This window comes from Cebidichthys violaceus, unplaced genomic scaffold (genome assembly GCF_023349555.1).
Source record: "Cebidichthys violaceus isolate CVI_PGR_0920_01 unplaced genomic scaffold, fCebVio1.0.p SCAF_21, whole genome shotgun sequence".
Classification (NCBI taxonomy): Eukaryota; Metazoa; Chordata; class Actinopteri; order Perciformes; family Stichaeidae; genus Cebidichthys; species Cebidichthys violaceus.
This window is the reverse complement of record NW_027176384.1, coordinates 5,818,270-5,834,607: the sequence shown is the minus strand read 5'-3', so window position 1 is coordinate 5,834,607 and position 16,338 is coordinate 5,818,270. Positions and strand designations below refer to the sequence as shown.

The 16,338-nt window shown below is 41.7% G+C and overlaps 1 protein-coding gene across 1 annotated transcript in view; it reads left to right on the top strand.

Moving 5' to 3' along the window:
* ttll12 (tubulin tyrosine ligase-like family, member 12) overlaps positions 1 to 16,338 on the top strand; it is a 60,713-nt gene that overhangs the window by 25,266 nt on the left and 19,109 nt on the right. Inside the window, exons 5-7 of the mRNA XM_068717053.1 lie at positions 3,200 to 3,333; positions 8,101 to 8,177; positions 11,441 to 11,557. Of these exons, the coding sequence (XP_068573154.1) occupies positions 3,200 to 3,333; positions 8,101 to 8,177; positions 11,441 to 11,557 (328 nt within the window). The remainder of the gene's footprint in view (positions 1 to 3,199; positions 3,334 to 8,100; positions 8,178 to 11,440; positions 11,558 to 16,338) is intronic.

Sequence of the window (16,338 nt, the reverse complement as noted above, 5' to 3'; positions counted from 1 at the left end):
TAAATGGAGAAAAGGCAAACTCCCAGAGGACCTTCTTAACTTCCAAGCTCTTCTTTCCACTTTTTCCTCCTCTCTATCTACTGCTAAAGCTGCGTTCTTCCGCTCTAAAATCCTAACCTCTGCTTCCAATCCTAAAAAACTCTTTGAAACTTTCACTTCACTCCTCCAACCCCCACCCCCTCCTCCTACTTCCTCCCTTCTCCCTGATGATTTTGCCAACTTCTTTGACAAGAAGGTAAACAATATCAGATCCTCCTTCTTTCAGCCCCTCTCTCCCTGTCCACCCTGTCCAATCCTGCCCCCACAGCTTTCCCTCCCATCTCCACGCCCCATCTTACCCTATCTGGCTCCTCTCTCCCCTAACGAGGTCCTCAACCTTGTTATGTCTAACCGCCCCACCACGTGCTCCCTTGACCCGATCCCTTCCCCTCTTCTTCAGTCTATTGCGACTGAACTCCTTCCTTTCCTCACCCACCTCATCAACACATCTTTTGTTTCAGGATGCTTTCCCACGGCGTTCAAGACTGCCAGAGTCACCCCCCTTCTGGAGAAACCATTGCTTGACCCCTCTGATGTCAAGAACTTCAGACCGGTTTCTCTTCTACCCTTTCTATCCAAAACACTTGAACGTGCTGTCTTTAACCAACTGTCTTCCTATCTCCACCAGAACAGCCTTTAGGACCCCCACCAGTCCGGGTTCAAAGTGGGTCACTCGACAGAGACGGCCCTCCTTGCGGTGACAGAGTCGCTTCACGCCGCGAGAGCTAACTCTCTCTCCTCTGTCTGCGGCGTTTGACACTGTGAACCATCAAATCCTCCTCTCCACCCTCGAGGGGATGGGCGTCTCAGGCTCTGCACTCTCCCTGTTTGCATCCTACCTGACGGGTCGATCCTACCAGGTGACCTGGAGGGGGGGCGTGTCGGAACCACGCATGCTGACTACGGGGATTCCCCAAGGTTCAGTCCTGGGCCCCCTTCTCTTCTCACTCTACACAACATCTCTGGGTTCTGTTATTCGCTCGCATGACTTCTCCTACCATTGTTATGCCGATGACACCCAGCTGGTCTTGTCATTTCCCCCCGGTGACACCCAAGTGGAGACGCGCATCGCCGAGTGCTTGGCTGACATCTCGAGGTGGATGACGACACACCACCTCAAGCTCAACCTAGACAAAACTGAGCTACTGTTACTCCCGGGGAAGGGTTGCCCACACCGGGACCTGTCCATCACCATAGATGATACCGTGGTGACGCCAACTCGGACTGCGGGGAACCTGGGTGTGACCCTGGATGACCAACTGTCGTTCTCAGCAAATATTTCATCCGTTACACGCTCCTGCAGATTCCTCAGATCAGGAGGATTCGTCCCTTCCTCACTGACGAGACGGCGCAGGTCTGACAAGACGGCGCAGGTCTCGTCAGTGCTCTCGTCATCTCCCGCCTGGACTACTGCAACTCTCTACTCGCCGAAGCCCCGGCGTCGGCCATCAGACCTCTGGAGCTTGTCCAGAAAGTCGCAGCTCGCCTGGTGTTCAATCGCCCCAAGTTCTCCCACACAACTTCCTTTCTCCGTTCTCTACACTGGCTACCTGTAAGAGCTCGCATCCAGTTTAAGACTCTGGTGCTAGCCTATAGGGCAGTGAAAGGAACAGCTCCTTCGTATCTCCAGGCCATGGTCAAGCCCTACACCCCCGCCCGACCACTTCGCTCTGCTGCCTCGGGGCGATTGGTTGCCCCGTCGCTCAGAGGTCCTGGCGGCTGATCGACCCGGTCACGGCTGTTTTCTGTCCTGGCCCCACAGTGGTGGAACAAACTTCCCACTGAAGTCAGGACAGCGGAGTCGCTGCCCATCTTTCGGCGCAGGCTGAAAACCCACCTCTTCAGGAAGTGCTACCCTGAGCCTTCCACTTAGCACTTATTGTATTCATACTAGCTTGTTGCACTTATTGTATTCGTATTACTTATAGCACTAACTGTTTTTCTTGTTTCTGCCCTGTACTTTGGCTCTGAGTTATGCTCTGCTTCATGCTCTTAGATGCTTGTTTGGAAAAGGAAATGTACTTATGACTTCTGGTGACTAGTAGTTCTTTTGATTACCAATGTTGAATGCACTTATTGTAAGTCGCTTTGGATAAAAGTGTCTGCTAAATGACTGTAATGTAATGTAATGAAGCTGTTGACTTACAGAATGAACTATGCATTTATCTGTGTGTAAAAAGTTGCAAGGTTGAGGCGGTCAAAAGAGCACAACCACCCTGCCTCAGTGATGTGAATATATGACAATGATACAGGCCCATATCACAGTACGAATGTGAATATACATGAATACATTTCAAACATTGAATATGATTTTAGACAAATGTATTTCGAGAAACACATACATTTTTCTCCCACACCTTCCAACAGAATGCACAAAATACAAACCAGTTTTATTTGTTTTTTACAAAAAGAAGTTAACAGCTTACAAAAATGAATAATGAAAAATAAATAAAAAGGACAAAATATTGAAAATAGCAAGCTCAAAAATAACCATGCTACCCTTAGATAGATAGATGGATATCATCAGGTTAGAGTGAGTTTAAATCAAAGTTCACTTATTTCATTAGCTTTAACATTCAGTACATTTTAAGCACATATGATATTTGACATTTTGATAAACTATAGAAAAACGCACATTAAAACTAATCATCATTGAACCGTCCCTAAACAATATGAGATTACATGTATATTTATATCTGAAAATAAAACAACTCTTAGCTTGATAATAAAAAAAATAGATGGTAACTCATCAAAGACAATGGAAAGTTAAAAGAGGATAAACCATATGCATAAAAAGGTAAGTAACACCTTAAGATAGGACTCCCTGTCTGGCTAGAGGTCACAGTAGCCATGTTTCATATATGCCAGTTAGGCATGAACAAAAACTTTACCACTGATGAATGAATATGAGAGTGTTTGTCTGTATTGTTATTATCGACAGCCACACCTATGGGGGTGGTGGTGGAATGTCACTTATTTGATACCACTAAAATCGCATGTTCCCAACAAATGTCCCTCTGTTTAGTAACGTTTGTTAAAAAACAACTGACTTCGACTTTTTTAGAGAATCAAATCAATGTTTAAAGATGTACTTCTTCAGTAGGAACCAGAGAGTACTGAGAGACATTTCCACACCGCAAAAATGTCATTGTTTCCACAGATGAAGTAACCCGTGACTATACGTATGGAGAGACGGACCCCCTGGTGAGGCGATGCCGTCTGTTACCATGGATAGCTGCCGATCTAGAAGGGGTCAGCAGTGTCACGACTGAGCCCCCCGACTCGTACTACGAGGTGAGGAGGACTATCACTGAGGTTCAAGAAATACAAAAAATGTTTGTTTCCAATTCTGCTTCTTGTTTCTCAAGTCCTGGTTCAGATAGTTGTGATATTGTTTGAATGCAGAAAGGAACCCGAAAACACCTGTATTTATATTCAGAATCAGTCAGCTTTATTGGCCATATGATATAAAATATAAAAACAAGGACATTAAAGACAACAGAGTGGAACAGAATTCAAGCATAAACATTCAACATTTAACTACTATGTACAATATGGTAACACTTTATAATAACTACACACTAAGAAGCATTAGTTAAGTATGAGTAAACACTTAATTCATAATTTATAAAGCATTGTTCCTACATTAACACTCATTAGTATACAATTCATAACAACAGTTATAAATGTTTTATTCTTCATTAATAAGCTTGTCTTATGTGTTTGGTGATTGTGTTTTCATACTTTATAAATGATGGATTCCCCATTTGTAAATGAAGTATTATATATGTTACAAACCAATTATTAAGGAGTTGTAGATGATTAATAACATTCTCTATAAAGTGCTAGTAAATGATTAAGGACTTATTTAGATGTACATTATTCATGCATTTATATATATATATATATATATATATATATATATATATATATATATATATATATATATATATATATATATATATAATGATTTAGATATGCACTAATGTTAGGGACTATGTTAATATAGGCTTTATAAATGCGTATTAATAGTGCAATTCATCATTTATTCAGGTAGTTACAAGTCATTTATTAAGTATTTTGTGTGACCTCATCTAAAGTGTGGACTATGACTTACAAAGCATGACATTGAAAGGCCATCAGTGCCTTTTAACTTTAAAAAACTTTAACGGGGAGAAAAGAGGAAGAGACCTTAGGGAGAGCAACAGAGGAGGGATCCCTCTCCCAGGTTGGACAGAAGTGCAATAGATATCATGTGTACAGAATGAACAACATAACAGAGTTACAACACATTCAATGCATATGACAGAACCACGGCAGGAGTCAAGACCAGTGTCCAGGTATATCCAGGATCCATGGACACCTGCGAGGCGAGAAAGCACAGAGACTCCGGTGTAGAAGCAAAGTCAGTCATGTGCGTTAATGGTATAGGTAATATAAAATAGTAATATAAGTAATAATACAGATTATATTAGCAGTGGGAGTCAGCAGGGCCATGGCCGGAGGAAGGACCAGGGTCCATATATAACCACGATCCATGGAAACCTGTGAAGAGAGAAAGCACAAAGACTCCGGGGAATAAGCAAAATTAGTAATGAGCATTAATGGGACATCAATTCATACAGAAGGAGATGAAGAAGAGGAGAGAGGAGCTCAGTGTATCCTCGGAAGTTGTCCGGTAGTCTAGGCCTATAAGCCTAGTAGGCCTAAGCCTACTCTTAAATGTGGTGAGTGTGTCTGCCCCCCGGACTGAAACGGGAAGCTGGTTCCACAAAAGAGGAGCTTGATAGCTGAAGGCTCTGGCTCCCATTCTACTTTTTAAGACTCTAGGAACCACAAGTAACCCTGAATTTAGGGAGCGCAGCTCTCTAGTAGGATAATATGGTTCTATAAGCTCTTTGAGATATGAAGGTGCCTGACCAATTAGGGCTTTGTAGGTAAGTAAAAGGATTTTAAATTCTATTCTAGATTTTACAGGGAGCCAGCGCAGAGAAGCTAATACAGGAGTAATATGATCTCTTTTCTTGGTTTTTGTTAGTACACAAGCTGCAGCATTCTGAATCAACTGGAGAGATTTAAGAGACTTGTTAGAGCAGCCTGATAATAAGGAATTGCAGTAATCCAGTCTAGAGGTAACAAATGCATGAACTCATTTCTCTGCATCACTTTGAGACAGGATGTGCTTGATTTTTTAAATATTACGTAGTTGAAAGAAGGCAGTCCTAGAAATTTGTTTTATCTGGGAGTTAAGACATACCCTGATCAAAGGTAACTCTGAGATTCTTTACAGTGCTGCTGGATGCCAGCGCAATGCCATCTAGAGAAACTATGTCATTAGATAATTGATTTCGGAGGTATTCTGGGCCTTAGTAGAATAACTTTGTTTTATCTGAGAAGGAAATTAGGAAGTTGCAGGTCATCCAGGTTTTTATGTCCTTAAGACATGCTTGCAGCTTAGTGAGCTGGTTGGTTTCATCTGGTTTGATTGATAGATATAATTGAGTATCATCTGCATAACACTGAAAGTTTATAGAGTGTTTTCTGATAATATTGCCTAAAAGAAGCATAAGGTGAACAAAATTGGTCCAAGCACAGAACCTTGTGGAACTCCATAACTAACGTTGGTCTTCATCGAGGTTTCATCATTTACAAAAACAAACTGAGATCGATCTGATAAATAAGATTTAAACCAGTTTAGTGCGGTTCCTTTGATGCCAATATAATGTTCTAGTCTCTGCAGCAGGATGTAATGATCAATGGTGTCGAACGCTCGCTCTAAGGTCTAACAAGACAAAAACAGAGACAAGTCCTTTGTCTGATACAATTAGAAGGTCATTAGTTATTTTTACCAGAGCTGTCTCTGTGCTATGATGCTTTCTAAATCCTGACTGAAAATCCTCAAATAAACTATTGTTCCGTAGAAAGTCACACAACTGATTTGTGACTGCTTTCTCAAGGATCTTAGAGAGGAAGGGAAGGTTAGAGAGGTCTATAGTTAGCCAACATCTCTGGATCAAGATTGGGCTTCTTAAGAAGGTTTAATTACAGCTACTTTGAAGGACTGTGGTACATGGCCTGTTAGTAAAGACAGATTGATCATATGTAATAAAGACGTGCTAATTAGCGGTAACACTTCTTTAAGCAGCCTAGTCGGTATAGGATCTAAAAGACAGATAGAAGGTTTAGACATAGAAATAGTTGAAGTCAATTTGTCACGGTCGATGGGAGTAAAGCAGTCTAAATATATATCAGGGTTTACAGCTGTTTCTAAGGTTACTCTATGTAAGGAAAGATCGGTACTGGTTGAGGGCAGTAGATTATTAATGTTCTCTCTAATAGTTATCTTATCATTGAAGAAGTTCATTAAGTCATTACTACTGAGGTCTATAGGAATACACGACTCAACAGAGCTGTGACTCTCTGTCAGTCTGGCTACAGTGCTGAAGAGAAACCTGGGGTTGTTCTTATTTTTCTCTATTAATGATGAGTAATAGGCTGCTCTGGCATTACGGAGGGCCTTGTTATGTCTTAAGACTGTCTCGCCAGACTAACTGAGATTCTTCCAAATTAGTGGAACGCCATGTTCTTTCAAGTTTTCGCGATGTTTGCTTTAATTTGCAGGTTTGAGTATTATACCATGGAGCAAACCTCCTTTGTTTTACTATCTTCTTTTTTAGAGGAGCAATAGAGTCTAGTGTCATTCTCAGTGAGTTTGTAGCACTATCAACAAGATTATCAATCTAGGAAAAGACCAAAGTTATCACAGGAGTCCTCTGTTATATTGAGGCATGATATTGAGTTACAGATGGAATCGCTTATTTAAATTGCGCTACAGCACCATCAGATAGACATCGTGTAGAAACTTTTGCCTGTGTGTAGAGTGTAGAAACACTCTCCGTTAGGAACTCAAAAGTTATTAGATAATGGTCCGCTAAAAGAGGGTTCTGTGGAAAGACTATTAAATGTTCTATTTTAATGCCAAAAGCCAGAACCAGGTCGAGGTTGGGGTTAAAACAGAGAGTGGGTTTCTGTACACTCTGACAGAAGCCAATCGAAATCTAGTAATGAGATAAAGGCAGTACTAAGGCTATTATTCTCGACATCCACATGAATATTAAAGTCACCTACTATAATTACTTTATCTGTATTAAGGACTAGATTTGATAAAAACTCTGAAAATTCAGATAGGAATTCAGAATACGGACCTGGGGCCCGGTACACTATAACAAATATAACTGGCTGTATTGTTTTCCAGATTGGGTGTGAAAGACTAAGAACCAGGCTTTCAAATGAGTTATAATTTAGTTTAGGTTTAGGGTTTAATAATAGGCTTGAGTCAAAAATGGCTGCTACTCCACCTCCTCGGCCGGTGCCTCGAGGAATGTGAGTATTAATGACTTGGAGGAGTTGATTCATTTAGGCTGCAACTCTGCTTCTTGGTCTGAACTTTGGGTTGTCATGGATTAGGTCCACAAAGAAACTTGGTCAGCACAGACTTTCAGGCAGGAGGGGGGGACACCGTCTGCGCCCGGAGCCTTCTTGATCTTCTGTCTGTGGAAGAGCAGACTCACATCCACTTCGCAGATCCTCAGTGCCAGTGGGGGGTCGGTTGGGTGAGGTGAGAAGGAGGCAGGGGGTGTAGGTGCTTGTTTCATGTCAGAGCAATTTGGGGGGGGCGAAAGTGGGCTTATCAAACCTGCAGTAGAACACATTCAGGTTGTCAGCCAGTAGGTGATTCTCCTCAGTGGGGGGTGGTCTCCTGTAATTAGTGAGTACTTGCAGGCCTCTTCACACTGACGCAGGGCCGTTGGCTGAAAACTTATTTTCCAGCTTTTCAGTGTAGCTCTTCTTTGCTACCTTGATCTACCTCGTCAGTGTGTTTCTGGCCTGGTTGTACAGAATCCTGTCCCCACTTCTGTAGGCCTCCTCTACATATTGAACAGATTTGCGGTCCAGTTGGTCATAAATGAGGTTCACAAGTAGGAACTCCGAATTTCTGTGGTGTTTACTCATTACAAGAGGCTGTTAGGTCATCACTGTCCCCTGTGTCTGCTTCTCCAGTCCATTGCCTTGGAGAACAAGGAGCAGCTTCCTGTGGAAATCCAACCCTACATTGTGCCAGAGGACAAAATCCTCAAGTAAGTGTCTCACCCCAGCAGATTTTTTTTGTCCTCAGTCAGAAATAGAAGACCATTTAGGCTACATCCACACTACTACGTTTTTGATTTAAAACAGAGTTTTAAAATGAAAACGATCTCCGTCCACACAGCGTTTCAGCATTGTTTTCGAAATGATCTCCGTCCAGACTAAAATGCCTGAAAAACGAATATCACGTGACTATTCGCGTACACTGGGCATGCAAGTGGGTGCAGGTGTAAACAGGAAGTAGATTGGTTGCTTAGTTAAAAAAAATACGACGATAAATTAGTCTTTAGTAATGAAAGGTTGTGTTTGATACTTAAGATCTTCCTCTATAAACTCAAACAGACACATTTCGTGGAAAGTTTTAGAAGTTTTATTTTTCAGACTTAACGTTACAGTGCTGCGGGTCTTGCTCTATCTCTCTCTCACACATCAAATTTACTTTAAAATCAACACTTACACATAAAGGTTTATTAGATTATGGGTCCATAAATGTGGTCAACAACCGTGACTTCAGACGGCTGCTCTCTATGGCTGATAACGCCGCTGGACACGCCGCTTGCTAATCACTCCAATAACTGCTGCTTCCTCCGCAAAAATGCAGACTTTAACTGAACAACAGCTGCTAGAAAAGACAACAAGGTCAGCAATGCCTGTAATCAGTTCTCCATGTTAAATTAACCTGATAGTCGATCGGTAATCAATGTTGTTTATGCTTTTCCGGGAAACGGTCACGTGATATGGGTGTGACGAATCAGGGAGGGACACGTCGTGACTGCTAAGAACCAATCAAGTAGCGAACATGGGTGTGGGCATCATCGTTTCCAAACGTATCCATTTTCGACTGTCCACACGAAGAGGTAACCCCAGCGTTTTCAAACAGCACTCTTTTCGGTGCTCGAAAACGCCGGTGTAGTGTGGACGCTCAGTGTAAACGTAGTAAAACATATGCGTTTTCAAATGGAAATGGAGTAGTGTGGACATGGCCTTAGTCGGTCACATTCTGTTCAAACACAGTGTTTCTGCTCAGTGTAAGATAAAGATCAAGCTACATTCATATTATTAGTAGACAACATTGACAAGAAACATTCATTGAAAAAACATGGGGTTTTTTTCAAAAAGAAATACTTAACTCATTTAATACGCTAAATCCCTTTTATGGTGATGACATCACTAAATGGGGGGGGGGGCTCAGCTTTTCTTAGTTAAAAGTAGGAGGGGCTTCAAGGAAAAGGACAAGCTCTCTATGCGCCATGTTTCATGAGGAATGATTCTTCGAGGGAGTACATGTTTTTGGTCTTTTCAGGCTTTGTTTTGTAAGCAGCCTGTTATGGTGCCTTAACATCTTTTATGCCTTTTTAAAATCCATGGCCGGGGCATTTCATCTATGAACAATTAGCAAAAACTTTACGTCCCGTCCTACAGGATACAAAAAAAACTGTATTCCGTTACACACAAAAAAGATGTAATTAGATTACTGATACATTTAGTAAAAATTGGGATTATAAAAAGGATTACAATTTTAAAATGTATTTTAAAATAAAGAACTATAAACTACCAAGCACATGTTCACACACTTCGTAACACGTGTCTCACACGATGGCCTCTAACATTAGTAACAAAAATGTTGCTATTATTTAGTATGTAAAGCAGAAAAGGGGGGAGCAACATCACAATAAGTACAGAGCAAGTTCTGCCCTCCAGCTGTGGAAAATGTGCATTAAGTGTGAATAGCTAACGTTTCATTTAAATGTGCATAATTATTTTGCAGCCAGAGATAGTTTCATTACATTACATTACATGACAGTCATTTAGCAGACGCTTTTATCCAAAGCGACTTACAATAAGTGCATCAACATTGGTAATCAAAAGAACTACTAGTCACCAGAAGTCATAAGTACATTTCCTTTTCCAAACAAGCATCTAAGAGCATGAAGCAGGGCATAACTCAGAGCCAAAGTACAGGGCAGAAACAAGAAAAACAGTTAGTGCTATAAGTAATACGAATACAATAAGTGCAACAAGCTAGTATGAAAACAATAAGTGCTAAGTGGAAGGCTCAGGGTAGCACTTCCTGAAGAGGTGGGTTTTCAGCCTGCGCCGAAAGATGGGCAGCGACTCCGCTGTCCTGACGTCAGTGGGAAGTTCATTCCACCACTGTGGGGCCAGGACAGAAAACAGCCGTGACCGGGTCGATCGGCCGCCAGGACCTCTGAGCGACGGGGCAACCAATCGCCCCGAGGCAGCAGAGCGAAGTGGTCGGGCGGGGGTGTAAGGCTTGACCATGGCCTGGAGATACGAAGGAGCTGTTCCTTTCACTGCCCTGTAGGCTAGCACCAGAGTCTTAAACTGGATGCGAGCTCTTACAGGTAGCCAGTGTAGAGAACGGAGAAAGGAAGTTGTGTGGGAGAACTTGGGGCGATTGAACACCAGGCGAGCTGCGGCTTTCTGGACAAGCTCCAGAGGAGTGATGGCCGACGCCGGGGCTCCGGCGAGTAGAGAGTTGCAGTAGTCCAGGCGGGAGATGACAAGAGCCTGGATGAGAACCTGCGCCGTCTCGTCAGTGAGGAAGGGACAAATCCTCCTGATGTTGTAGAGCAGGAATCTGCAGGAGCGTGTAACGGATGAAATGTTTGCCGAGAATGACAGTTGGTCATCCAGGGTCACACCCAGGTTCCTCGCAGTCCGAGTTGGCGTCACTACGGTATCATCAATGGTGATGGACAGATCCCGGTGTGGGCAACCCTTCCCCGGGAGGAACAGTAGCTCAGTTTTGTCTAGGTTGAGCTTGAGGTGGTGTGTCGTCATCCACTTCGAGATGTCAGCCAAACACGCAGCGATGCGCGTCTCCACTTGGGCGTCACCGGGGGGAAATGACAAGACCAGCTGGGTGTCATCGGCATAACAATGGTAGGAGAAGTCATGCGAGCGAATAACAGAACCCAGAGATGTTGTGTAGAGCGAGTCTCTGCTGCCAGTTAATCTTCTTGCCACGGAACTATCTCGCTACTCACTTGGATTCCCTAACATCACTACTGCTTAAAATAAGCTTGAAATAAGACTGCAGCCTGGAAAACATCGTCTTAATGACATTTCTTTTCTCGCATTTTTTCTATTGAGGTAGTCTAAAAGTAACGGAAAGTTATCAAGTGTATTATGAAGGTATCAAAGTGTTGTGTGTTTCTTTCCTGTTGCACCCATTGTCGTCGACATTTCGGTGTTTTCCACATCTCTCCATCGTTCTGTGCTTTGCTTTCAGGGTTTACTCCAACATGTCACAAGTAACAAACAACCTGACACATCCCCGGTTCCAGCTGACAGAGGAGGAGGAGGAGGCTGATATCGTTTGGAGCTATAATCACATCAAAGACTACAGGTCAGCAACATGAATGACAAAGCAAGCTCTTACTCTCTCTTGAAGAGAATGATATTTGTTTTGACGCGTGCGGTGCTCCCGCATGTTCTAAAATAAAAAGAGGCTTCTGTTTGAAATGAACAGAAGTGAACGAGGATCTCTCAGAAATTTGTGCGCAAACTGAGGGACCTCGCCAGCGGCTAATGCCCGGCTACATTGATCCATCATAAAATGGAGAGAAAACAAATTGAAGGTATTTCTTTAAGTTATGTTTGTTTTGAAATGTACCTGTAATTGTGCATTTGTCTGTCAGAATCTGTCTCTATTAACAGATTCTGCATTTACATGTACTGTAGAATCTGATAACAGCTGCATTTACATTTATTACTTCATTCAGTGTGGCTTTGTGGCACAAGGCAGTAATACTGCCTGTGCCAAAGCACACTGACTGTAATCCTGCGGGCTTATTGTTGGAATGCTGATTCAGCATTCCAAGTATTGTTCTTCGAATCTTTATTCAACTATTTCTTCCGTACGTATTTTGGCACTTAAAAACTTCCACATTTCTTAAGCTACAGAAACCATTCAACTATATAAATGTTCAGCTTTTTCAGGAGAGGGGTGCTATTTCTCATAATTTTTCTAATCTTTCAACTTTTTGAATTATTACGCATTTTGCAACTTATTTTTTGAATGGGATGTCTATGGAGAATATTTTTAAATCCTCTTAAACTTGTTCAACTTTCAGATCCTTCTACTTCCTCATACTTTCAGCTACAGACACCATTTAAACTTTCAAATGTTGAGAAAACCCTGATCAATGATTGTATGTTATAATAATTTTGATATCTTTTACACTTTTTGAATAGTAGCATTTTTGCTTTCATGTGTTTTTCAGTCCTTTTCTGCTTTTATAATGGGTGTGTATTGCGCAGCTTAGAGTGCGTGATGTCACCGCTAGAGTGAAGAGAAGCCTGAGATTCCTGTAAAAAAAATATTTGTCTTTTGCGACTGACTCCTCAATTTTCACTCTACATGCATAATTTTTGGATGGAAAAGTAGCTAAGCTTGTCCTTGTCGTAGACATATGACTTTGGAATCCCACAGGTTTACACATTTGGCTCAAAAGCCTTTACTTGAGAGGAAAACCAACTTTCTCCTCCATAGACCCCAATGTTAAAACGTACTTCAAAAAAGTCTTGCACAGACAACCGTACCCCATTTCTAAATCGCCATTGATGCCACTTTTTTTTACACTACAGATCCAATATTCGCATGATCTATTCTTCAAGTCATCCTTGCGCGTCAGTCTGAATATCGGAGCAATAGGGGCTATGGTTATGGGAGTTTTGTGGTTTTGTTTGACAGGTGTTTTCCAGTTTTTTTCTCATGAAAAGGCGGCAGGCTCACAGGTGTTCGTGCTTGAGCTAATTACTAATGTTTATAAACACACAGACTCACAGACTCTCCAACTGCTGCGTTGTCACCATGGGAACCAATGACACACACACACACACACACATACACACACACACACACACACACACACACACACACTCTCTCTCTTTCTCTGTCTGTCTGTCTCTCTCTACACACTCAGTACATATAACTGTCTGTCTGCCTCACTCACTCACTCAGTACATATAACTGTCTGTCTGCCTGTCTCTCTCTCCAAATCACTCAGTCAATGTAACTGTCTGTCTCCCTGTCTCTCTCTCCCACACAGTCAGTCCATCTGACTGTCTGTCTGCCTGTCTCTCTCTCCCACTCACTCAGTACATATAACTGTCTGTCTGCTCTTCTCACTCAATCCAGATGACTGTCTGTCCACCTGTCTCACTCACTCACTCAGTACATATAACTGTCTGTCTGCCTGTCTCACTCACTCAGTACAAATAACTGTCTGTCTGCCTGTCTCACTCACTCACTCAGTTCATATAACTGTCTGTTTACCTTTCTCACTCACTCACTCACTCAGTTCATATCACTGTCTGTCTGCCTGCCTGTCTCTTTCTCCCAAACACTCAGTCCATCTGACTGTCTGTCTGCCTATCTCTCTCTCCAAATCACACAGTCAATGTAACTGTCTGTCTGCCTGTCTCTCTCTCCAAATCACTCAGTCAATGTAACTGTCTGTCTGCCTGTCTCTCTCTCCCACTCACTCAGTAAATATAACTGTCTGTCTGCTCTTCTCACTCAATCCAGATGACTGTCTGTCCACCTGTCTCACTCACTCAGTACATATAACTGTCTGCCTGTCTCACTCACTCAGTTCATATAACTGTCTGTTTGCCTGTCTCACTCACTCACTCACTCAGTTCATATAACTGTCTGTCTGCCTGTCTCTCTCTCCCACTCACTCAGTACATATAACTGTCTGTCTGCTCTTCTCACTCAATCCAGATGACTGTCTGTCCACCTGTCTCACTCACTCACTCACTCAGTACATATAACTGTCTGCCTGTCTCACTCACTCAGTTCATATAACTGTCTGTCTGCCTGTCTCACTCTCTCACACTCATTCATTCAGTCTCTCTATCTCTGTCTTCCTGTCATTCTGTGTTTCTCTCTCTGTCTGTCTTTCTGTCTCTCCCTCTCTCCCTCTGGCTCTCTCTCTGCTACCACTACTGCTGCTATTCATGCTACTACCAGTACCAATACTACTACAGCTATTAGTACGATTGCTACTAGTACTAATGCTACTGCTATCACTTCAAATACTGCCATTACTATTACTACTTCTTCTACTACTACTACTGTTATATTAAATACTACGACCACTACTACAGCTATTACTACGACTACTGATACTACTACTTATACTGCTTCTTCTAATTACTAATACTTCTACAACTAATAATACTTCTACTACAACTACAACTTCTACTACTACAAATATCACTACTGCTGACATTTTGTAAGCCACAGAAGCTGTTCGAATATCAAAATATTCAGCTTTTTCAGGAGAGGGGTGATATTTTTCATATTTGTAATCTTTAAACTTTTTGAATTATTAAGCTTTTTGCAATTTGTTTTGAATGGGATATCTATGGAGAAAATCTTCAAATCCTGTTAAACTTCAACTTTCAAAGCCTTCTTTCTCATACTTTCAGCTACAGACACCATAGTTAGAGGTTTCAACTAGAAGGGTTTTCAGCAGTGCAGTTTAAATGCTTTCGAGCTTCAACATTTTTCAGACCGGTAGTCTCTCATTTCTGTATTTTCAGCAATGTTTTTGCAATTATTTTCAGCTTTCAGCATTCCAACGCATTTTCAGCAGGAAATGCATTTTCTAGTTATTCAGTGTGGCTTTGTGGCACAAGGCAGTAATACTGCCTGTGCCAAAGCACACTGACTGTAATCCTGCGGGCTTATTGTTGGAATGCTGATTCAGCATTCCAAGTATTGTTATCCTAATCTTTATTCTTCAACTATTTCTTCCGTACGTATTTTGGCACTTAATAACGTCCACATTTCTTAAGCTACAGAAACCGTTCAAATATGAAAATGTTCAGCTTTTTCAGGAGAGGGGTGCTATGTCTTTTTATGTTTCTAATCTTTCAACTTTTTTAATTATTAAGCATTTTGCAATTTTTTTTTGAATGGGATGTCTATGGAGAAACTTTTCAAATCCTCTTAAACATGTTCAACTTTCAGATCATTCTACTTCCTCATACTTTCAGCTACAGACACCATTTAAACTTTCAAATGTTGAGAAAACCCTGATCAATGATTGTATGTTATAATCATTTTGATATCTTTTATATTTTTTGAGCTGTAGCAATTTTGCTTTTATGTGTTTTTCAGTCCTTTTCTGCTTTTATAATGAGTGTGTATTGCGCAGCTTAGAGTGCGTGATGTCATCGCTAGAGTGAAGAGAAGCCTGAGATTTCTGTGAAAAAAATATTTGTCTTTTGCGACTGACTCCTCAATTTTCACTCTACATGCATAATTTTTGGATGGAAACGTAGCTAACCTTGTCCTTGTCGTAGACATATGACTATGGAATCTCACAGATTTACACATTTGGCACAAAAGCCTTTACTTGAGAGGAAAACCAACTTTCTCCTCCATAGACCCCAATGTTAAAACGTACTTCAAAAAAGTCTTGCACAGACAACCGTACCCCATTTCTAAATCGCCATTGAAGCCACTTTTTTTTACACTACAGACACAATTTTCGCATGATCTGTTCTTCAAGTCATCCTCCCTCTCGAGTATTAATTTTGGAGCAATAGGGGCTATGGTTATGGTGTTTTGGGGGTTTTGTTTGACAGGTGTTTTCCAGTTTTTTTCTCATGAAAGGCGGCAGGGTCACAGGTGTTCGTGCTTGAGCTAATTACTGATGTTTATAAACACACAGACTCACAGACACAAGCCTCTCTCTCTATCTCTCTGTGTGTCTCTCTCTCTCTGCGTGTGTATCTCTCTCTCTCTGTGTGTCTCTCAATCTCTCTGTGTGTGTCTCTCTCTCTGCGTGTGTATCTCTTATACAGTCATTCAGGTGTTAGAGACTTTTAGAGGACCCCCCCACACACTCACACACACACACACACACCATTTTAAAGTACAAGCCCCACCGAATGAATTCCAACTGAAATGCTTTTGATGAAGCCTGTCATTTAATAACCTGTTTGTGTTTATCTAACATTATGATTCAGTCTCCTCTCCTCCTGTCTAACCCACCCAGCCCCACCCTTTCAAAATAAAAGCCCCATGGATTAACTGTATTTAAACATTAAGCTCAAAATGAGGCTTTTTTGTTGAAATAATTAATGTTCTTACTAATACTACGACAACTA